The 23,889-nt window shown below is 43.0% G+C and overlaps 1 protein-coding gene across 1 annotated transcript in view; it reads left to right on the forward strand.

The window, feature by feature from the left end:
- Positions 1 to 23,889, forward strand: part of TAF4B (TATA-box binding protein associated factor 4b) — a gene marked incomplete at its 5' end in the record, with an annotated part of 118,258 nt that overhangs the window by 30,279 nt on the left and 64,090 nt on the right. The window contains 6 exons of the mRNA XM_019541568.1: positions 1,825 to 1,973; positions 2,759 to 2,866; positions 8,794 to 8,961; positions 9,073 to 9,195; positions 12,805 to 12,894; positions 17,091 to 17,705. Coding sequence (XP_019397113.1) covers positions 1,825 to 1,973; positions 2,759 to 2,866; positions 8,794 to 8,961; positions 9,073 to 9,195; positions 12,805 to 12,894; positions 17,091 to 17,705 — 1,253 coding nt within the window. The remainder of the gene's footprint in view (positions 1 to 1,824; positions 1,974 to 2,758; positions 2,867 to 8,793; positions 8,962 to 9,072; positions 9,196 to 12,804; positions 12,895 to 17,090; positions 17,706 to 23,889) is intronic.

Genomic DNA, 23,889 nt, shown 5'->3' on the forward strand with positions numbered 1-23,889 from the left:
CTTCAGAGTGCCCCTCCCCTGACTCCTTGCTAATTGACAAGGATGTGTATTCCTCCTTAATATAGAGTGCCACACCCCCACCTCTCTTTCCTATCCTGTCCTTCCTGTACAGCCTATAGCCCTTGACATTCACCACCCAATCATGCGTTTTGTCCCACCACGTTTCCATAATCCCCACTATGTCCGGGCTGGTGTCAGCCAGCAGGAGGGTGAGTTCCTCCTAATTGTTGCCCATACTATGAACGTTTGTGTAGAGGCATTTGAGGCCTCCTGTGGAAGTATGTACTGACCCCCTAGTCCCAGCGTTACCCTGGCCCCTATCTCTTACCTGTTTATTCTTTTCGCTTGTTGGGCTGGGCTGTAGTTGTGGGTGCTGTTTGGTCTGGCAGTCTGATGTTTCCTCCACCCTCATGTTCCCCTTCCCCTGACAAGCCTAGTTTAAAGCCCGCCGGAGGAGGTCCGCCAACCTAGAAGAGAACACACGCTTACCTTTAGGGGAAAGGTGGAGCCCATCCCATTCCGGCATGTCTCTTGTCGTGATGTGCCGGTCATGGCTGAGGAAGCCAAAGCTTCTTGTTGAATAAATGACAGTGACTTTGATACAGGAAAGCCAGGGGAGAAGTTTATACCTGCTTCAAAAAATTGAAAGCAGTTTGGACTAGTGCTGTTACATGTGGCCTGCAGACTGAATCCAGTCTGCATTTTGTAGTTACAAAAGTAGCCCATATTAGATTCTGGATATTCCAAATATCTTTATCTTTTTAAAGAAATATGACATTTATAGTCTTGGTTTTCAGAGCAAGCCTTCCAAATGTGAACAGAACATAACAACAGATGTTGTGATTTTATTCCCCCCTCCCCCCCTCCCCCAAATCTACACACAGCCTGAAATTGGGTTTGGTTTCTGGAACATTAATACATTAAATCTCAATAATAGTATGTTGTGAGTTAAGTGCTACTTCATCTCTGAAAACCAGTAGAATGGGGACAGGAGTTGGAGTAAAACATGCTCAGTTTGGCTAGTGGGAGTTGCTGCAGGTAAAGGAACAGAGGAGGAAAGGAAGGGAGGGAAAGGAAGTTTAAAGCTGCCCATTCAAACACCTCTTGAGCCAGTCTGAGAATTTCAATCTTGTTGAAGCTCTTAGAATTTCTAACTTGACTTGGCTTTCACTGTGGGCCCTTGCCATCTAATTTTGGAATGGGTATAAGATTTTTTTTTTTTTAATTAACATTGAATACTCTGCTTTTATAGTGTGTAATATCCATTTATAAACATCACCTAATCAGTAGGTCCTCACTTCAGTACAGGTGAACTGAAGAATATGCTTGGTCCTTAAACCAACAAGTGCTGCTTTTTTTTTTATTTTAAGATCGGAAAATGCTTGGTAGATTTGGAAGCTGCATTATCTGCATAAGAAAGCTTTAACGTACTGCCACCCAACTAATTCTGGTCCTTTCTTTAAACAATTCAAATGCTCTTGGAAGCTTAACTCTGTGTTGATCTATACTGTGTTGCATATATAGCTGAATAGTGATATTTGTCTAAACTACATTGAATTTTGCATTTGGTGAATTGGCTGTATACAAAGTGCAAAACTTGTGGCACGTGGCAGGACAGATGAGTAAATATTAGTGTTGGAAGCTTGGCTCTTGTGCATTTTAACTCTCTTCACTTTTCAGCTAGGCAGGAGGATACACAATCTTAGTATGCATTAGGAAAGTTCCTTAAACCTCTAATATTCCTTAAACCCCTTAAATATTCTTCTAAGTACTTCTTAATGCAGTTCTTCTTCTTAATCATGTGTTCACTATTCTTGTCAACAGGAACAGTTCTCATCAGAAGTAGCAATGGTCAGCTGATGTTAGTATCTCAACAAGCAATAGCTCGAGCACAGAGCCAGACGCAAAATAATACAAGTGCAAGACCATCAATACCTACAAGCACACCTGCAGTCAGAATATGTACTGTACAGGTAACTTCTTCTGACAGCCTCATTTTGAAGCATCTGTACTTTACTATATTTCTTTTAACGTGATATATTCAGTGTGCATACTTTTGTAATGAGGAATTCATTAAACCTCATTTGAACTCTTGGTGGACATGGACTGAATGTCACAGTTGTATTTTGATTTTTTTTTTCCTAAAACTGAATGTCACTATATTTTGCTTTTATAGTGTAAAATACTCTTCATGATCTGCAATGCATAGCTCATAGTGAGATGACCTTTAGAACAATAAAAATTAGCATCTCCTAACAACCGGCCCATTTTCTTTTAAACACTTTTTTTTTAACCTGAAAAACTGTCCTGGAAAGATCATTGGGACTTTCTAGTTACAGTAGTTTCCAATCTTTCTGGGTTCACCCGTTGTTTGGGGATCTTTTTTCCCCAGGGTATAATCTTGGTTGAATTATCAAATAGTTGGAAATACCTCTAATAATACAAGTAAAAATAGGAGGAACCAGCATATTATTCATAACATAACATTTCACACTTGCTATACAGACAGGGAGATGTGCCTATACTGTTTGTTGGCTTTCTTGTCTTGTCTTTTGTAATGCTGACTAGGTGAAATAGATTTCTTTAGCATTCAGTATTCATGCTAAAGTTGTATATGTTTGATTTAATTAACTTTAAATATTACAGTGGATGAGACTTAGATGTTAATTTCCTGAAATGTTTGAGATTTCATTGATTTGTTGATGTGCTATTCTGTGTATTCTGTATTTTTTATATATATATATATTTACTTTTAAAGAATCCTGGCACCCAGTTACTAAAAAAAGTCATAGCAACTCCTGTGAAAACAGTATTGCAAACCACAAATTCTGTGACCTCTACTGTTCAGAGACCTGCTGTAGTACAGGTAAGTCTGTAGCTGCATACATTTGTTGACAGTGAGGTTTTTTTTTTTTCATCTTTACCCAAAAATATTGATTATGCAAGCATGCTTTAAAATGTTAATTTAACAGGTTATTGCTAAGCATCTTGCTGAGATCCAATCTTGTATCTATGTATTGGTATTGGTGGCACAAACTACTACCATGTTTTAAAAGAAACATTTGGATGCTTATCTTGCTGGGATCCTTTGACCCTAACTGATTTCCTGCTCCTGGGGCAGGGGGCTGGACCCAGTAATCTTATAAGGTCCCTTCCAGCCCTAATGTTTATGCAATCTATGAAACTGGATTTGTGATTCAAGTATGTGGCTGTTCCAAGTTTAATCATGTTGCTGATGCAGGACTGAAAGCTACTTCTACTACGCCAATTTTAAATGCTGTATAAAAACCTGTAGAGAAATTAATCCTTACACAAAGATTCTCAAAGTGTTTTCAGTGTACAGTTTCATTTTCCACTGTAGCATGTTGTCTTTAGAACGTGTGTTTTTTGTGGTTGGTTGGTTGTTTTTGTTTTCCCTTAATTCCTTATTTCCTTACCTCATTTCCCCGTTTTTAAATAGGGTTGCTTATTTTCCTGTACTTAAGGAACAAATGTTCAAGATTAACATGCAGTGGTTAAAAGTAAGCCACTCCTTTCTGTAGCTAAAATAACAATTTTTCTTTAATGACATAGAGGTGTGGGTGAGAGAGTCATTTGGGAGGAAGTCTGGTATGTTACCCCCAATTTTTCCCCTACACCGAAGAAACAGCATAAAAAAAATGAGGCTTTTGCAAGTAGCACTGTTCATCCACCCCAACTTTGCCCTTCAGCTGTGAGGAAAGGGACCTGGTAGTCCAACAGCAATAATTAACAACCAGACTTGTGCAACTGCAACAAGGGCAGTTTTATATCAGCATCAGAAAACTGCCAGCAGATCTGTTTGACATGGTGAAAAGAAAGTGAGATCCTCTGTCTGCAGTGAAGAATGAGGAAAATGTAGATCATTTTTTATTTTATTTTTTAATTTTCTTCTTTTTTTTCCCTACAAGTAAATGCACAAGTAGAATGTTTATCTTGCTTCCAGCAAGAAATAGATATAGGTGCTATATGTTGTCTGTCTTCCTCAGTATGCACTAATTAAAAGGGTTGCCTGTAACAATAGGGCATCTTTTCTCTAGTTTTTTTTTTTTCCCCCCTGTTTTGGTATCTTACCCCCAGAAATACTTGGTGAGGATGGACCCTAGCTCCATCACCCTTGGTGAGGATGCCTTTTATGGTACAAAGTGCTGCTAGGAGGTTCTGGTTCTGTCTGGGGAGCAGAGAGAATACTGGACACTGCATGAATTATTGACTAGGATTTAATCAGTAATCAGCCAGAAGTATTACTGCCTGAAGCATGACTGACTCTTTCTTTCTTTCTTTCCTTGTTTTAAAAAAAAAAAAAAAAATGTTTCCCAAAGGCTGTATTGCAATATGAGCTCTACTGCAGTAAGGGGCAAATACTTTTGCCTTATTTCAGTGATTCAGAGTCAGCAGGTACAGTAGAGAGATGTTTTTGTATCATGTGATTTCAGTTGTTTGCCAGCCAGAGAACATAATGGTAGTTGACTAGGGAAGCCACATCCAAGTTTGTCATGAACTACCGTTAATTTGCTCAGTTTGCTAGCAAGTGATTTGATTTTTGTTTTTTGGATTGGCAATAATTTTGACAGCATTGTAAAGCTGTAGATAGGAAGCTTTAAAAAAATCTAGAGATCAAAAACAATGGGTTCAGCAGCAAAAATTGGTAAATATGGAAGGATAGCATACTAAGTTAATTTTTGTTTTAGCTTTCCCCTGTGCTAAAACTATAGTGCTGTGTAAACAGATTGGCCCAGTGTTCTGGGAAGTAAATAGATGATCACCTTGATATTTTGTCAGGTCTAACAAAAGTGGTGTCCTTATTCTTTTGCTGCTATTTGTCTTTGTTCCAGCTCTAAACTAAAAAACAAAAACAAAACCCTTGACTTTTCCTCCATCTAAAATGTGTAGGTATTTTGTCCTCTTTGTCCCCAGATGCGGTCACAAAGTATGTAATTAGCATCATGCTGTGGTATTTTCATTTGGATGCAGAGTGGTTGCTCTCTTGAAACCTCTTCCTAATATGCAGGATTAATGACACTTTGCTCTTCTGTGAATGTTTCTCAGACTGAGAATGAGTTTGGTGTCAGTGTAATGGAGAAAGTTGAGGGGCAGGTGAGAGAATGTAATTCCCATATATTCATTTTCACAGGACAAAGGCTAAGCCAGTTTTTCTCTCCTCTGTTTCTCCAGTTCATAAAATATTGGTCTCATCTTGACCTATAAATATGCCAGAAGTCACAAGACAGCAGCTCCAGAGCACCTTTTGTTTCAATTTGTAAAAAACCCAAACACTGCAACTTGACAGTTCTGTTCTCTGTCCCCTTCCATCCTCCTCCCTTCCATCTGCTTCTGGGATTCTCTGGCCCAGTCAGCATCCCTCTGGTCATAGATCTGTTGAGCTGCATCCTTGGAAGAGCCAATGGTGGTGGCAAAGATCCTGCAGAGAGCTATTAAAGTGTACCAGCACCTGGAAACTAAGCTGAAATGCTATCTTGAAACTGCCTGCTTCTTGTCATATTAGTAGATGGATGCACCTGCGACAAAGAAGTTAAAAGGATGGCTAAGTTGGTGTTTTTTGTTGGGGTGTGGGGTTTTTTTTTTTTTTCTTCCAAAAAAAGCTTTTCTTGTTAGTCGTAGGTAGGTGCTCACTCGCTCGCTCACTCGGTTTGGGTGCAGACAGATCACCCTTAAAAATGGGCACCCAATCTAACTTGTTTTGCCCAGATGAGGCCCTTACACATGGGTTGATCTGAGGTTCAAACTGTACAGAAGTTTCAGGAAGGTTAGATCTGTCTAAAAATGACTGACGTGATCAGAGTTAACCCTGCCTCCAAGGTGGTCTGAGTTATTGGGTTGGTCTCCTTTTCTTTTCTCTTTTTTTAAGATCAGTATAACTGTCCTGAACTTATGTATAGCTCCCAGGGCTGGGAAAGCCCAGCCACTAGCCCCAGCCATGGGGCTGTGCTTTTTCCTACCACCTCCCTGTCACCAGGATATTTTTAGATCTCTGGCCCCTCACCTCCTCCCCAAGGCAGACAACCCTGTTTCTCCTCATGCCATGAACCAGCCGTCCCCCCGTCCCCCAAACCTCCCATCCCACAAGTTGCTCTCAGTACCAATTGTATCAGTATTCACCCAAGCTGGTAAGTGAAGAAGTAAGTCTTAGTGACAGGAGGGGCAGGATGGATGGGGGTGTTTGTTTCTCTGGGGGTGGGAAGGGAGGGATCAGGGGGCATAAAATCATCAAATCACAGAAGCAGGGTCAGAAGGGACCTTGTAGATCTTCAAGTCCAACCCCCACCTGAGCAGGAGAATAAACTGCTCAGATGACTCCCACTAGGTAGGCATCAAGCCTCTTAAAGACCCCCAGGGTAGGAGCCAGCGCCACTTCCCTTGGAAGTTAGTTCCAGCTCCTAGCCACCCTAACTGTGAAGTAGTTCTTGCAGATGTCTAATCTAAACCTACTCTCCAACAACTTGTGGCTGTTATTCCTTGTTATGCCAGGGGGCGCTAGGGGAAACAAGGTCTCTCCCAAACCCTTCTGGTCCCCCCTTAGTGAATTTATAGACAGTCACCAGATCCCCCCCTCAGCCTTCTCTTGTGAAGGCTGAACAGGTTCAGGTCCTGCAGTCTCTCAATGTAGGGTCTGTCCTGTTGTCCTTGGATCATTTGGGTGGCCCCTACTCAGAGGGTGGTGGTGGTGGTGGATGGGTCATACCCAACCTGGGGAGAAGTAGGCAGCTGAGTCCCCCAGGATTTGGTTCTTGGGCCTGCACTGTTCAATTTCTTTATCAGTGATTTGGACGATGGGGTGAAAAGCAACCTGTTTAAGTTTACTGATGATACCAAAATTTGGGGTGAGGAGAGCACGCTAGTAGGGAGGGAAAGACTGCAGCAAGACTTGGATAGGTTACAGGAGTGGGCTAGCAAAAACAGGATGCACTTCAATACTGACAAGTGCAGGGTGCTGCACTTGGGCAGTAGTAACCAGCAGCACACCTATAGGATGGGAAATTCCCTTCTTGAGAGCACGGAGGCAGAGAGGGATCTTGGAGTCATTACTGACTCCAATATGAACATGGGCTAACAATGCGAGGTCACGGTTGGAAGGGCTAACCGGACCTTGTCGTGCTGGCTTGAAGTGGTGCTAGCTTCTACCCTGGGGGTCTTTTAAGAGGAGGCTTGATGCCTACCTAGCTGGGATTTTTTAAGCCCAGTTTTTTTTTTTTTCTCCAGCCCATGCAGGGGGTCAGGCTTGAAGATCTACAAGGTGCTTTCTGACCCTACTTCTGTGACTCTGACAGCCCCTCTACAGGCCCGAGCAGAGGAGGTATACTCATCTTTGGTGATAGCAACCCCCTTCCACCGGGTGTACGCTGCCTTTTTGGCAATCTGGCATTCCCGGATGCCCTTGGTGAGCCGGGGGGCTTACGGGTACTCTTGCCCCCTTGCTGCTTGTTGGGCTGGTCACCCCTTGGGCCCTGAGTATTGTCTCCTTAAGGAATGACCACTCATCTTGGGCACTGAGTTCCCCTGTTCTCTAGAACCCCAGCACCTCTCCCACTGATCCCCTCAACTCATTGAATTTGGCCCTCTTGAAGTCTAGGGCTACCGCCTTGCTGCTGGCCCTTGACACCCTGCGCTGGATGGTGAATTCTATCAAGCAATGATCGCTATCACCCAGGTGGTCAAGGACCTGGAGGCTCCTTACCAGGTCGTCGCCTGTGGCCAGGACCAGGTCCAACAGGGCATTTCCTCTGGTGGGACTGTGCACCTCCTGAATTAAGTGGAGGTCCTGTATCTCGGCCAGGAACCTCCTGGAACGGTTCAACCTGGCTGACTGTTCCTCCCAGCAGATGTCTGGGTAATTCCCAGTCCAGCTCCTCCCCTTGGTTGGGGGGTCTGTAGTAGACCCCCACAGTTAAATCCCTCTCCCCATGGTCCCCTTGTATCTTGACGCAGAGCATTTCAGCTTGCCCCTCCTCTGACCCCATTCTGCTGGCAGAGGATGTGTATTGCTCCTTGACGTAGAGCGCCACACACCCACCTATCCTTTCTTCTCTATCCCACCTGTAAAGCCTTTAGCCAAGCAAATCCCCTAATCCCATCACAAACTAATGGACCCTTTTTTTTTTTTTTCTTTCTACGGTTCTATGACCCCAGCAACCCTCCCATGGACCCTGTCTTCCCCCTCTTTGTTCCCCGCCCCGATCCCAACTTATGTTATATTGAGTGGTTATTTCTAATTCGATCTAACCTCCCCCTAACTTCTCTGGATGTCTGTATGCAGCCTGTGTATTCAGTCATTCCTGCTTGCCTCGCTTTAAGATTAGTTTCTGCTGTTCCCATTTGAACTTCAGGGCAAACACAGCTGCAGAAGAGTAAGGTGAACTCTGTTCTAACACATCAAGTATTATGTTCCAATTGCTGAGGAGAAATCCCTTTATTTGAAGGTTTTGAGCTTCCCTGTAAGAAGCAGTTGCCACATGTAACTGAGGTGTGAACGTTGAGAATTTAGCCTGCAGAACCAATCGTGTGAACCCACACTGTTCATTTAATACGCTTTCTTCTTTTCTTGACCCAGTGAAAATCAGTGTGGTGACTTTCTTCCAAGTTTGTAGTTGCATAAAAGCATTAAATCATCTCAGTGTATTAATGTACTTTTAATGTCACAAAGGCAGGAATGTTTTGACGCACTTCTACCCTTTACTGCTAATGCATATGTTGGTCAAGTTGTGAAGGGATTGGTAGAAAAGAGGGGTTTTGTTTTGTTTTTGTTTTTTTCTTTAGCCAGCAGCTGTAACTGCCAGTGCTACTACTATTACTGTTGTGAAGCCTTCAACTACTGGAGCATCTGTAAAGCCTCCAATTACAGGACTGCCTGCACAGCCTATCACCCAAAAGGCTGCCTCTGTCAAAGCGGAGAGCGTAACGGTAGCACAGGCCAATCCTTCTACGGTAAGGCAAAAGGCAGTTGTTTAATTAAAATAACATTCTTACATATATTCAGCTGAGGTTTCAAATTTAATTCAGCACCTAACTAAATCTTCCTCCAACTTCCACAACTAGGAAATGTTAGAGAATGTGAAGAAATGCAAGAATTTTCTTGCAACATTAATAAAGCTGGCATCCAGTGGAACTCAAGCCCCAGAAATGGGGCAGAATGTGAAGAATCTGGTACAAAATCTATTGGTAAGACTGCTCTATATATCTTCTGTATCACCACTTAAGAACACATGTTATACAAAGTTTTCACATTGCTACATGATAAGTTTGGTTTTTTTTTCTAATTATGCACCAGAATAGTCCTAAAAACATTATCTAGTGTGCCCAGATTTATTTCAATAGACTTCTGCAAGTACTGTCAGATGAATAGTTTGAAAAGAGAAGTATGAGATAAGTGAGAGAATTTACAGGATAAGTGTGGAAGTAAATGGGAGCTTCATTTTGTCAACCTTTTTTAATTTGGGCCCTGAAAGACTATGTATGATGGTTTAGGCTTTAATTGAATGCTCATATACTTTTCTTTTCTTCTCCCTGTTTGTGTACACTCGTGTACTCTGTCAATGAAAAATGACTGTTACTAGGTAGGATCAAGGGACTAGATCGGGGTGAGCAAAATACAGCCCGTGAGGCCCCTAAAAAAACTTTGAAAATTTAAAAATTATCTGTCTTTGGTTCCTGTCAAAAATGATAGGAACCAGGGACAGTAGGACCCAGGAGAAGCCTAGCAGGCTTCTGCAACAGCAGGGCCTGCCTGGCCCTGCCCCCCTGGCCCTGCCCTGCTGGGGCTTCTGGCTTGGGACCACATGGCTGCCCCAGTGCATGAACCTCAGGTAAGGGGGGGCGGGGAAGGAGCTGGTGCAAAGTGCGGGGGGTGGGGAAGGGGAAGCAGCCCCGCCCTGTGGCCGGCACTCCCTGCTACAGCCACTTGCAGCAGCGCAGGGCTGTCCTGAGAAGGCATAGGCAGCCCCACATGGGCTATGAGTGGCTACAGTGCAGGGCACTGGCCATGGGGTGGGCATGGGGCTGCTTTTCACCACCGCCTACCATGGTGCGAGCTCCAGGTGGGCAGCAGCAGCAAACACTGCCCAGTGCAGCAAGCGAGGGGGCTGCAGCTGCTGCAGCTGTGGCACAGCCCCAACGGGCAAGCCCAAAGCCAGCGCAGGGCTGGGTTACAAGCTGGTGCCTGCTGCCAGCCTGACACCATGTGGCTCTGGGCTTGCCCATCGGGGCTGTGCACAGCGGCAACAGCTGTAGCACCACTCCCCCCCCACTTACCACACCAGGCAGCATTTGCTGCTGCTACCACCTGCCCAGAGCTTGTGTGCTGGGCAGCCAAGAGGCGGTGGTGGCAGCCTGAGTTACAAGCTGGTGCAGAGTATGGGGAAAAGCTGCCCCTCCCCTGCCTGGCAGCCCGCGCTGCAGCCACTTGCAGCCTGCATGGGACTGCCTGTGGCTGCTCATGCCAGCCCCGCGTGGGCTGCAAACGGCTGCAGTGGGGAGCATTAGGCGTGAGGCAGGTGAGCAGCCACGTTTCCCCATGCTCAGCACCAGCGCCTTCCCTGCCAGCAAGTAGGGGTTGGGATTGTGTGCTGCCCCCTGTCTGTACCATGAGGCTGGGGGGCACTGGGAGTGAGCAGGCAGGGAGCCAGCGGGAGCACAGCGCCTGCACTGGTGTCCCAGAGCAGGATGGCAGGGATACAGGGTCCTGGCTGGCAGGGGGTCTGGAGGCAGGCCAGCTTCCTCCTTTCTCTGCTGGTGCAGCCCAGCCTGGCTCTGCAGACCCCTGCCAGCCTGTGTCCTGCTCTGGGCCCCACTGGTGCTGGCCCTGGGACGTTGGTCCCAAGATGGTGACCAGGGGGTGGGACTCCTGTCAAGGGGCAGGGCTACCCACGTGGCCCTCAACAGCTTGCCAGAACTGGGTAAGTGGCCCTCTGCCTGAAATAATTGCCTGCCCCCGGACTAGATCCTGCTGTTAGTTTAAGAAGAGACTCCTTACAGCTTTTTTTGGACAGTTGCTTCTTTGAGCCATACCCAGGGCAGTTAGACTTTCTTTTGTTACTTCTCACATGACTCGCCTATAAGAATTAAGTATAATTTTCCTCTCTTAAGGCCTCTACTTGGCCAAAGTCTGCATGGAGTTTCGAGCAAGATCCTTTACTGATGCTGTAGGGCAGACTTGTGCCCTGCTCAAGCATAATTGAGTATGATGGAAGCAGAGAACAATAACCTGCCCCGGTCTACAACTTTGTAAACATGAAGACAATCAAAGAATCCTTCAGTGTTCTCTTCCTTCCCTCTCCTTTTGCTTGTGCCTCTTTGTTAGGTTACAAGAATCTGCTTCTGGTGGAAATGGAACAGAATAATACTGACATTTGAATTGCAATCTTTAAATAGGCATTTAAAAATAATTCTTTCTACTGTTCTCCCCAAATTGTTTAAATGCTGCTTTGTTGCATTCTTGCTAAAGTGTTTGTTTCCAAACACAAATAAGGTGCCAGTAAGTGAGCAAGTATGCGTGAAGTAACCTTGCACAAGTAAAATCCTGTACCAACTTTAACTTTTATCCTATACTTCCTTTTTAAATTGTGTTTTGGATAAAGCAATCTAAGGCAATTCTTGCAGAAACATGTAAGAAGTATTAATGTATCATACTAAACATGCAGTGTGCATCAGCAACTAATCCAAAGCAGGCAGGGTAGATTTTCAGTGCTTTGCACTCAGCAACTAATGGGGTCAACCCAAGCAGCTGATTAGAAGGGAAGAAAAATAAAAGAACAATAATACATATACCTTCTTTCAGATACATGTTCAGTGCAGATTAGTGGTCTGTTCAATATTAGCTTCCTCCTTGTACTATGCTTTTAAGGTCCCTCTCAAAAACAGGCTGGAAAACTGTTCTACCAAACGTTATAGTAAAGTTGCTTTATAAAAAATTGCTGACTTGTTTTTGACCTTTTTAAGTCGTATGTTAAATACCCTTTCATCCATTACACTTGTGGAGAATACACACATTTTGTATTGAAGTATAGACTATTTATTATTAGTGGTACTAAGCAGGGCCAATAAACAGTATTTTCACAAATCCAAGGTAACTGGGAATTTAAGACGACCATTCCAATTGTATAAAATCCAATTATGGAAAACGTATAAATTTGTTATAATTTTCCATGTATAGACTCTAATGACTGGAGGGTTGTCTTAAATGCACCCTCCCCCCCACTGCAGGGGGGGAGAAGAAAGGGAGTGCAGGTGGCCTAACCCTACTACTTGCCCTCCCTGGTTCCTACCCCCTGCCTCTGTGTCCCATGCCTCTACCAGGCCCCCTACCACTACATGGAGTCCTGCCACCTCTTCTGATTTGCAGGTACTGCATTTTCATCGGTGCTTGATTTCTAAGACGAGGCATTGTGTTACCCATGTGGGAGAGGGTAGAGAAGGTACTTCATCTTGGAATTGAGTGTGTGTCTGTATGTATGTGTATGTGTAAATATAATATTAGTAAATTTGCTAATGTTTTCATTTAAAAATCACTTGTTAAAAGGATCTTGAGCAATTATTGCTCTTATAAATGTTAATTAAAACAAGGAATCCAATTCTTTTAATACAGCATTAAAAGTTCAATGCTGTTGTATTCTAACAGTTTGGTTAAAAGTATAGGAGTAAAACACGTCAGGGAAGTATGAAAACGAACCACTTTACAATTTCCATCAACTGGGATGTTTCTACCTTTCTCCATATAACTTCCTGTATTATAAAAAGCTCTTTTTTTTTCTTTCCCACCCCCCCCTCCTTTAGGAAGCAAAAATTGAACCAGAAGAATTTACAAAAAAACTATACATAGAACTCAAGTCTTCTCCACAACCATACCTGGTCCCTTTCCTCAAGGTACTTTTTTTGGGTAGCTATTGAAGTATTGTCAATTGCTGTTTTCCTAATAACTTTTTTCTTTTGCACCTTACATTCCACTTCCAATTTGACAATGGCTCAATACAGAAGCTGCATACAAACCAGTATAAGTACTTGGAAACCTGTTAAAATTTCTAGCAGCAGAAGTGCACCGTACATAAGCCGCTTTCAAAATGGCCAAAACCGATTTAAGGTAAACTAGGATGAATGTAGTATCAGACTTAACTGTTTAGATTTAAATCAGTTTATTGAATTTCTGTCCCAAGTCCCCTCCAGTTTCAAGTTAACACGCATCTCAGGATGCTCTGTATCTCCCCCACAAACTTCCCCTCTCGGGGTGGGCAGGATAGTCTTGGCCTGAACTGTCTGCTCCAGCTGAACAGGGAAGCATGCTTTAGCTCCCCCCAGTCTCTGGCCTGGGGCACTATAGGCATGTGATTCCAGAAATGCAGACACAAGAATGTCTGTTCACTTGCTTATTGGTTCAATCTATGCAGCTTAGACTGACCTGTGAAGACTAAATAGATTCAGCCCTGGGCATTATACTTGGCTCATATGTAAACTATCTCCTCCTTTTTTTTAAATAGAAATGCTTCCACAGCTATTGGAATTCCAATACAATGTTAGTTTTCTTTTTAAAAGACTTAAATTGCATTCCATTGAAGCTCTGAGAACTAAAGTTGGTTCTTTATATAGGTTTCACTGTCATTGTTGGAGTAGAGAGATGCAAAAGCAAAAGAAACATTAATAGTTAAATATCTCCTCAAAAAAAAATCTATCACTTAGAATAATCTGAAGCTATTAATAACAAGAATACCTTATTTACTCTATTCTAAAACTAGGTCCCCTCCCTGTTCATCACAGGGAGCCAAGCAGGGAAGGAGTTTACATGCTGTGGTGGCTGTTGTAGTTTCCAGTTTGCCCCATGCTGCAAGAAGCATCTGTGGTGGGAACCCAGCTCCGCACTCCACACACTTCTCCTTCCCTACCTTGCTCCATTCCTCTTTCCCCTATCTTCCCATAGAAAGGGGAGGTGGGGAAGGGAGCAAGGCAGGGAAGTGTGTCTCTGGGAATCTCTTTATGCCCAGATCACTGGGGAAAACTAGAGGAGGTAAATAGGTGGGGTGGGTAATCACCAGGGGGAGAAGGAATAAATGGCAAGATGCCTGTTCCTCCTAGCCCTGTTTTCCCACCTCCTGCTCTTTCCCCACTTGCTTCTGCTTTTCCCATTGCCTGCCCCTTGCTGCTGGCTTCCTACCACACCAGTGGGGGACAAATCTAAAAACAATTAGGAAGTTATAGATGTTATAATTTTCCATATCTAGAATCTGTCTAGCATCTAATTACTGTGGGGGGTAGTCTTAAATTCAAAGTTGTCTTAGAATTGAGCAAATACAGTACTTGTTTATGGCAGCTTTTTAAAATGAGTTGTCCTCAGTGCAGAGTGCTCTGAGGAAGAATGGTGCTTAATGTAGACTTTCATGAGAGAGCTGTGACTTCATTGCTGAGGAGAGAGGAAGCCACGTTTTTCTCCTTCTGCCACAGTGACAGCAATACTGTGCATCAGGACTAGAGGTTGAGGGTTATCTATTATAATCGGCGAATAACATGGAACTGTTAGTGTAGAGCAGCTCTATAACACTGAGAGCTGCCAGTTAATTTTTAAAGCCCTTACACATTCTGTTCCCAGGGAAGTAAAACCATGATCCTATGAGCAAAGAAATCGCTCTAAAATTTACTCTTTTCTTATTAAATTAAATCTGTCTGGATTTCATGCTTTCCTCATTACAATTCTCACTTTTTTTTTTTTAACACTGACTTTCTTTTTCTTTTTTTTCCCCCACTTCTGTTGCAACTGTCCTAAAGATTTAATACTCTGTCAAATGTGATGAAGAGGCTATAGAACTGCATAAGTATTTGTAATGGAAAACAGAATAAAGATGTTTGCTTTCTTAAACACTTCATGATTCATCTCTTGCCATTTAACTGTAGACAACAGCTGTGCAATTTTTATTTTATTTAAATGTTTTGCTTTTTGGCTGTTTTTATAATGAGGTGCCCAGCTAGGCTATCAAGCTAGGCTAGCTTAGAATAAAATGTCCAGGATAACTGTACCCCCATTCTCTATCCAAATCAGGCACCATTGATTTAATTTTTTTTTCCCCCATAGGTCTCTGCTTTGCAGAATGAAATGCCTTTGTATATAGCAAGTACTGGATCCAATGAATGGATGAAACACTAAAACAAAAGCAAAGAAAGAGGAACCCGTTTCATCCCCTCCTCCCCCCCCCCCCCCAAAAAAAGAAAGAAAAAGAAAACCAACAAAACAAAAAACTAGCTATCTAAAGTGGTACACGACCATTTGGGTCCAAAGTCCTTGTGTGCATGGGAGTTGATAGACATGTGTCTGCCCATTCATTAAAGAGAGGGAGAGACCAAAGGCCTCAGGTCAAGACCTGGGGGAGCAGAGTGAAAAGATTATGCTTTAAATGAATTTATGCACAGCTTGCCACTTGTCCTACGTATTGTACTACTTCACATGATCACTAGTAAGGTGTTATGTATTAATGTTAATTTTGGTGGCAACCTCTGCTACTACTTTTTTAGCAGGCTTGCCAGCTTCACTTCCACCACAAGTCAGTCAGTCCCACTTTGCCCTGTAATGCTTAATGTCAAATTTCAGCACCCCTGAGCAATTCATTCCCAGTTTCTCTAGGCTGGGGATTCTAGACCTCCTGTGAAGATATTAAGGCAGAATAAAGGCCCTCCTTTATCAGTTTTATGTGCCAATCGCCTCACCTCTCTCACCTTCCTTCTGTACTATCCCTGTCACATTGATACTCTACATGCTATGCTACCTGGGTGCAGGTGGCTGCGTGGTGCAGCAGGTTCCCCGGTGCGCTGTGCTAGCATCCCACGCTCTGCCTTACAGGGTCCCTGAGTGCCACTGAGCTTCAGACTCCTTTGGGGATGGGAATATGTTCTCACTGTTACCAAAGTTTGGTTCATTTTGACTTGAGAATTGGGACACACTTTTTTCTTTTTAAAGCACTTGGAGAAAGCTATAGGAACTTGAGGTTATTCTCTCTGCTCTAGCCAGTGAAGTATTAAAAAAAATTGCCACACCTCTGCTTATGTCTTCCTTAAACAGAGTAAAGGTTTATTTCCACCCACGTTTTGCTGCTTTAACTATGTATATAATTCAAGTTGCTGCTGTCTCTAGCATAAGTGGATTGGTATTAAAGTGCTTGCATCTGTATAGTTAATTGGATACACTTGCATTCTGCAGATGCAGACATTATACTTTTACTAGTAAAAGTGATTGGAAACTGGCTATACCTGTAACAGAATGTGTAGGCTGGTTTTAAAAATGGTGGAATCTGGTCTAAGATTTGCACCCCCTTCCACCAAAGGGCAAACTTGTTTGCTACCAACCTAAACTATGCTGCTTCCATAAAACCACATAAATTTTATTCTTCCTCAGGCTTGGCATAGAAATTCAAAAAGCCTAACTGTTCAAGGGGATAATAGTTACTGGTGTTATACTATACTTGCTGGGCTTTGGGAGTGGGGAAGGAGATCAAAAGCAGTGTAATAGTTATGGGGAATTTGCGTTATTTAGATTGCAGCCCAATTATTAAATGAGAAGTAGCTGATTTTAAATTTATAGGGAAACATCATGAAGCCGGCTTATTCTAGGGGCAATCCTTTATCTTGCATATAATATGCTACCGAATTTCTCACCGTTCATGCCAAGCTGCTTTGTCACTTGGATAGTAACTGAATATTTTTGGGCATGCACAGTAGCCAAATTCTACAGCACATTAGAACAACGGGCAAAGCCTGAGTTAATGTGTTAATATGCAGTAGATGTAGTCTAATACAGAGTAGTGTTACTAAAAAAAAAAAATTAATCTACACTAAGGTGCGGTAGGGCTGACTGTGGTGCATTAAGTTAATACCTGTCATTACGAGTACTAAACTTAATGTGCTGTAATTACAGCATATTTAATAAACATGTAGACATGCCTATTATGATTATTTGCACTTACCGTAATTCATGAAATAAGACTGACTTGGTGAGGGGGTGGAAATCAATTGAAAAAGAATATAGTTTTAGTTTTGCGACAGGTGCCTGTAGCATTGGGCTCACTGCCGTCTTTCTCCTTTTCTAGAAAAGTCTGCTTGCCTTACGGCAGCTGATGCCCAATGCTCAGAGCTTTATCCAGCAGTGCATGCAACAGCAGTCTCCAACCCAAGAAGCTGTGTCTACCCAGATCTCTTCAGCAACGACTTCCACTGTTCCAGTGACAACATCAGCTGTGGCAACCACCTGTCCTCAGCCCACAAAATCCGTCCTTTCTTCCACAGTGGTCACAGCCTCTCAAGCTGTAAAACCAGTTCTTTCTGCTGCAGTGGTGAGAGCACCACCAACAGTTTCACTCCAGACTATGAAACCAGTCCTTGCTTCTGCTCCAGTGACAGCCACTCTTCAGCCTGCAAATCCAATTTTCACCTCTACAGTAGCAACGACACCACTCACAACTATCCATGTTGTGAAGCCAGTCTTTACCTCTTCAGTCGCAGCGAACTCGCTTCAGGCTGTGAAGCCAACTTTAGTATCAACGTTGAAGCCGGTCTTGGCCTCTACAGTGGCAGCTACAGCAACAACCTCTCTTCAGTCTGTGAAACCAGTCATTGGGACTCCTATTAGTATTAAAATTACACAACCCAACTCTCTTCTTGCTCATTCAGGCAGTACTCAGCAGGCATTTAAAGTGAAACAGCTGGTAAGATGAATTTTTTTCTAATGTTTCTCGATCAGAAAGCACAGATCATACCTAAACAAAGACTTTGGAGCTTAAGAATATGTTCTTCCATGAGTTAATAGGTTATTTAAATTTTATCCAAGATACTCTTCTACTGTGCTTGACCAATGCAATATGTATTCATTTATATGTATGAATACATATTTATATTTCCTTTCTCAGCCTGAGGGTCATGGTTTACAGCCTTTTTTAATAAGTGAGGAAAAGATCAAATGTATTGGTGAAGGAAACTTTCCAATACCAAATGTTGTGGGTCACAAGGCTTGGGTGCCCAGCAGTTGGAGTGAATGAGACTGCTGAATGTTTGTTTTAAGATCTGATCTTGCATCTGTCCAGTAACCTTGTGTCAGAGACCAAGTGGCATTACTGATATTTGGAGAAATGAGCTCTTGACTTCCAATGCAGGGACAGCTGGGGTTTTCTTATTGCAAGGCCAAAAATAATTACTGCTGGGTTTTTTTGATTAATTTTGTGTAATGTTTCTAGTGTTTTCCATAGTATAGCTAAATAAATTTACAGAAACTAAAGCATAAAGTAACAAAAACAAACTCAATTATTAAGGATGACCACATAGTAACACTATAGAGAGCTTTATTTAATCCAAACCTTGATAAACGTGTGCATTAGAAATTCTTTGTTGTCTTTGGAATATCCATGACAGTGATGTGATTAGAGAAACTTAACAGTCTTTAGTTAAGATCCTCAAGAACATTTTTAATGATCGTTTCTTTTTAGCAAACATGCATTCCTTGTGCCCTTTGGCACAGAGGCATTTAGGGTAGCTGGAATTTAATCAGTTTACCCATGCTGAAACAGGTAGGTATTATACTGCATTTAGTCCAGGTAATATAGCAATCACAAGAAATGTAGTCCTTAATTCTTCTTGTTGCAAGAGAAGAGAATAATTTTAGTTCTGAAACTTTCATATATGACTTACTCTGGGGGACAGACATTCTGAAACATTAGTCATCTACAGTTCATATTGCTTTCTACAGGTTTCAATTTCCTTCCTAAAATTGATCATGTGATTATCATTGTTAGTTGAATGCTATGGATCATATTTGTAGAAATCTTTTATTCTCCAAGTTCCCATATGTCAAAGTGGCTGATCTTCCTTTTTGTAGGAAGATGACAACATGGGCTAACATGCAATGTAAAAATAATGGTTTAAGAGAGCAAGTGAAACCTGCCTTGACACCCACTTTTGCTTTACTCTGAAGTTAAGTCTGCTAAGGGAAAAAGTACTGAAATATGTAGTGAACTGGATGCTTATAGCATGTTGATTTTTATTTTATTTTATTTTTTTTTTTAAATCAAAGTAAAGTGTATTCTAGCCAACTTTCCCGGTACCATCTTAAGCCAACTTGGAAATGTTACCATTGTTATTTTAGAGGACTAAATTTGAAGCTCTGATGCTAAGAAAATGTAGCCTTTGGGCTGTGTAAGGACTGGAGAGCAGCTTATGTTGGCTCTGCAGCAAGTTGATGAATCCAGAGGAAAAGCTGGCCAACTGCAAGTAAAAAGGAGAACTCGGCTCCTGTGCTAGGGAAATGAGAAGAGGGTGGAGCATGGTGTCCCAGAGATTTTGTTCACTGCTGCCTACCTCAGCTTTTCTTCCAAATGCTAAGGTTTTTTCTGCATAATGCCTTTAGAAATATAATACAATCCTCACTGCTCGTGTTGGGCTGATTACTATCCCTTCTTTATTGATGATTTTTTTAAAGATAAAATGGGCTTGAAGATAAGGGGTTGAATTGTTTTCCCCAGGTCACCAAAGGAGTTAGTGTTACAGCCAGCACTAAATTTTGAGTTCGTTTTATCCAAAACTCTTCTATTTGCTCCATTTCCCCCTGAAACCCTCTTCCCCCCCGGGGTCAGTGCTTTATAGAGCAGAAATTCATCTCAAAATGCATGGATTCTCCTACAGTAGCAGAGGCAAAGGGAGAAACATGTCATCTCTGCAGGGATTCTGCATTCACCCTGCATTTTTTCCCTCCCAGGTCACCAGTTGTTCCATTTTCTCACCATCTGCTGTAGAAAGCTTCTCTGGGTTATCTGCAGTTTTGGGGAGAGAACTCCCTGTAGACTGGGGATTCCCCAGTCCCCAAATGTCTGCTTAAATGGACAAGCCTGGCTGGAAGGGCTTGTGAGCCATACTTTGGGAACGCCTGCTTTGGACCTTGTAGTGCTTTAAGGTTTTAAAGCAAGCAGTCGTCATGCCTGCCTTGGCCATCTACCCAACAGAAACAGGGACATGCCTTCAGACTTAACAGTTAAATGGCAATGCTTTCGTATCAAAAGCGGTGGGAAGCAGCTTAAAGTGTAACAGGTCCTTTTCCTCTTCTTCAGCACTATTTCAGAAGAAGGCTCTTGTGTGATTGAGAATGTAAGCAAGCTTTTTTTATTAAACTATTGTGTTTAGATGTAGCAAGCCCTCTTGTTTTGGGTGGTGACTCCTGAGGAAGCAGGAAGATTCCAAAGGGCTCCCTTCTGCTGATTCCTTGCAACTAGCTCATTAAGGTTGTTGGTATATAAAGAAGCCTCACTTAGGAGGCTTGATCTGCCTTTCTTGATACTGCTTTGACTTCTTGCAGACTCCAGAAAAAGTTCTCCTTTACCAGCCTCTGGCTACTAGCAGAACCATGCATTACTGAAGCTAGGCAGGCGAGGTTCTTTGGATAGATGTGATTTATCTTTTATTAGATCAAATGAGTAGTTGGAAGAATGTTCTTTGCAAGCTTTCGTGTGCAGTCACTGTTCTTTAGGCATAGAGAATCTCTGCTGTTCTCTGTTCTGTTACTGAAGCTTGGACTTCGAAGTTTAAAAAAAGTCCTTCCTATCATTGGTTCTGGCAAGTGAGACCTACTCTTTTGACCTGAAGAACAAAGTTCTTGTACTCAGTGTATTCCTCCTGCTTGTCCATGGGCTTAACAAGTTAGTATATTATGTACAGGCTTCCTTTGCCAACCATGGGGGTTGGGTTCCTGAAAGTTCCTGTGGTTGGTAAAACTGGCAGGGTTGGGGGAGCAGGGTCTGTGGGTGGGGGATGAGGAGTACCAGTAAGGCTGTAGTGGGGTGAGTGAGAGGCACAAGCAGAGCCAGGGGGTTGTGGGGGTATTTTCCAGCTGTACCTCCCCCCTTCCCCACACTTCTCTGAAGTGTGGGTATTCAAAACCATGGATGGCAAGGGAAACCCGTATTGTAGCATTTCTAAACTTCCTTTTTTCAAACAACCTTGCTCCACAGTACCAATAATTCTAGCTAAATATTAATAGAAATATATTCCCAGGTGCAAAAAAGTGTATGGTCATGTTTAGCTTATGAACCCCTGGTATTTATTTACCTTCCATAGAGTTCCTAGAATGAATAGTGCAAAATGCATACCAAAATTACATATTTATTCATGCAAGTTGGAAAGGGATCATACAGTCAACTGCTTTGACCTCCTTTTGTGGCACATGCCTTCTTAAACTTTCCCAGCTCCCCCTGTTTTAAGCTGGTAACTTTTTTTTGATTCAAGCATATCTTCCAGAAATGCATCTAATCTTGATTTTGACAGCATTAAGGGATGAACCATTCACCATTTCCCCTGATAGCTTGTTCTAAGATCTAATCATATATATAATGTGTGCCTTCTTTCCAGTTGTGGACTTGTCTTCAGCTTCCAGCTGTTGGTGCTGGTGGCTGGGTGTTTTTGTTAGTTTTTTCCCCTCCCCTCTACACACTAAATTAAGGAAACCTTCAGTCCCTTACAGTTTCTCCATATGAAGGTATTGTTGTTTCTCAGTCATCTTGCTAAGCCAAACACATTTTGAGCTGTAGGTCTTCCTGTGACTCTTGTGCTTTTGTTTGTCACCCTCTTCAGTTTTTCTTTTAAAATAGCAGCACCAGGTTGTGTGCAGTATTCCCATAGCTGTTTTACCAGTGTTGTACACACAAGTAAAAGCAACCCCAAACTCCTACCGTCTACTCTTCTTGTATGTCCAGGGTCACATAATCACTTTCTGCCATGACATTGCACTGGGAGCTCATGTTGGGCTTGTTGTCTCTCACCTCTTTAACCCTTTTCAGAACTATCATTTTCCAGAACGCATAGAAACAAAAAACACAGGCTAGAATTTCTTTATATTTCAATACAGCCGTTTGGCTGCAGTTGTTTAGATGGTTTCAGCGTACCAAGATATTCAGATGACTGTGCTATTGACCTGCCCTGCCCATTTTACCACTCGGCCAGTCTTGTTTCTGCACATTTTTCAAGGTTTTTAAGGCCCCGCTCAATTTTTGTGTTTTTTGTTGTTTGTTTTGTTTTTTGTTTTCTTTTGTTTTTTTAGCCTTGGCTGGAATGATCTCTCTGGAAAATGGTCCTCTTTTGAGCAGGGGGTTTGGAGTAGATGACCTCTTGAGGTCCATTCCAACCCTAACTTTTCTATGATTCTATAACTTTTATTGTACTTTATAATAAAGCAATTCAACCACTTCAGATTCAAGTTAGTCAAAGTTGCTTGGAAGCAGTCCCTTATTTAAGCCCTCTCTTCAAGCATCCAGTATTGCAGCTGTTTCTGTTGAGGTGGTCTGTGCCTTACCTCTCTGGATCATTGCTTGTCATCTGCAGCTTATGCTGTGCTGCTGCCTGCATTCTGTCTATCAGGGCTTGAAGAAGCTCACCCTTTTTCTCATCTTGAAGCCTTGGTACTGCTGGGAAACAGGTTAGCTCTTTATAGAGCTAATCCTTTTAATTGCAGTCCTTTTTTCTAGCAGGGATCCTTTTGAAGTGTCTTAATAAATACAATACAATATATTACTTGAATCCAAGACAAGGTCCAGCCTGGGCCTGGGGTCAGGGCTGAAGACAGAGCTGAGCCACTGCCTGCACTGGTCCAGAATGGCTCATTTGCCAGGGAAGGTGGAATATAACCAGAGGAAGAGCAGGAGAGACCTGCAGCATGCTCTCATGTCTGTGCCTGTGCCCTCCTCCTTTCCTTCTTCTTGGCTCCCAGCTGGGCTGGACGGAACTGCCTCCATTTTTCCCTGGTAGGTCTAGGTTGGGGCTGGGTAGGGCTGTGGCTTCTGCTGACTGCCATGGAGAAGCAGAACTGCAGCAGAAAGTAAGGGAGGGGACTAGGTGGAGTGTGGGAAGGAGAAGCAGGCATAGGCATGAGGGGGCGGGGGTTGGGGAGAGCAGGGTGTGTGGGGGCAGGCACAGGCATGGTAGGGCAATTGACCAAAAGTGGTCAATTGTTGAAGCATTATCCGTTATCTGGGATGCTGGTCAGCAGGCAGCAGGGGACAAGCACAGGCATGGAGAGGCACATCTCAGGGTATAAACATAGGCACCAAGGGGAGTGTAGGTAGGGTACAGGCAGTAGGGGGGCAGGCAGGGTGGGGAGGACAATAGGCACAGGTGGACAAGGAAGGAGCTGGGGAGTTAGTGATAGGATTCTGGCTCCTCACTTCCTGTTGCTGCTTTCCCTGCCACAGCAGCGGGGGAGGGGCATGCACATTAAAGATGACCTGCTGTTAATTAGCATTTTCCATGTATAGAATTTAACACTTCTTTTATATATAATTTTCCATGTATAGGATCTAACTAGTCGGGGGGGCAGAGGGGGCTTTACATTTAAACTTGTATTTGGGTAAATACAATAATTTGGCATAAAGAGTTGTTTCTATTCCTTGTTCCCATCTTTCTCTCTCATCCTAAGTATTCCAGCTCTTGATAACCCCTGACAGCAAGAGACAAGATTCAGGGAGAAAGCAAACACTACAGATAGCGCATGGTTTTCTGTTCCTGGCTCTTTTGGATGTAATGCTCCCTATCTTTGGTAAAGGGTGCAGATATTAAGTTTACCCCAGAGTCTTTAATGGACATATGACACATGTGGTTGTATACTGTTGTGTTACTCTGCTCTGGGATAAAGTTACCCCTCTGTAAGTGAGGTAATTAATACACTGATGTGATGCATGTCTGTTCCCCTAGCACAGTGGTCTCCATCTTTTTAAAGTAGGAGATCACCTTTGGCTTTTAAAAGCAGCCCAAGATCTACCATGCACCCCTGCCCAGCAGGTAAGTCTGTGGGGAGGAAGGGGTGGAGGGGCAGATCAAGGCAGGGGGAGAAAAAATTAGGGCTCCATTCTACTTACCCCT

This window comes from Crocodylus porosus, unplaced genomic scaffold, assembly GCF_001723895.1.
Source record: "Crocodylus porosus isolate Cpor-Errol unplaced genomic scaffold, CroPor_comp1, whole genome shotgun sequence".
In the NCBI taxonomy this organism is placed as follows: Eukaryota; Metazoa; Chordata; order Crocodylia; family Crocodylidae; genus Crocodylus; species Crocodylus porosus.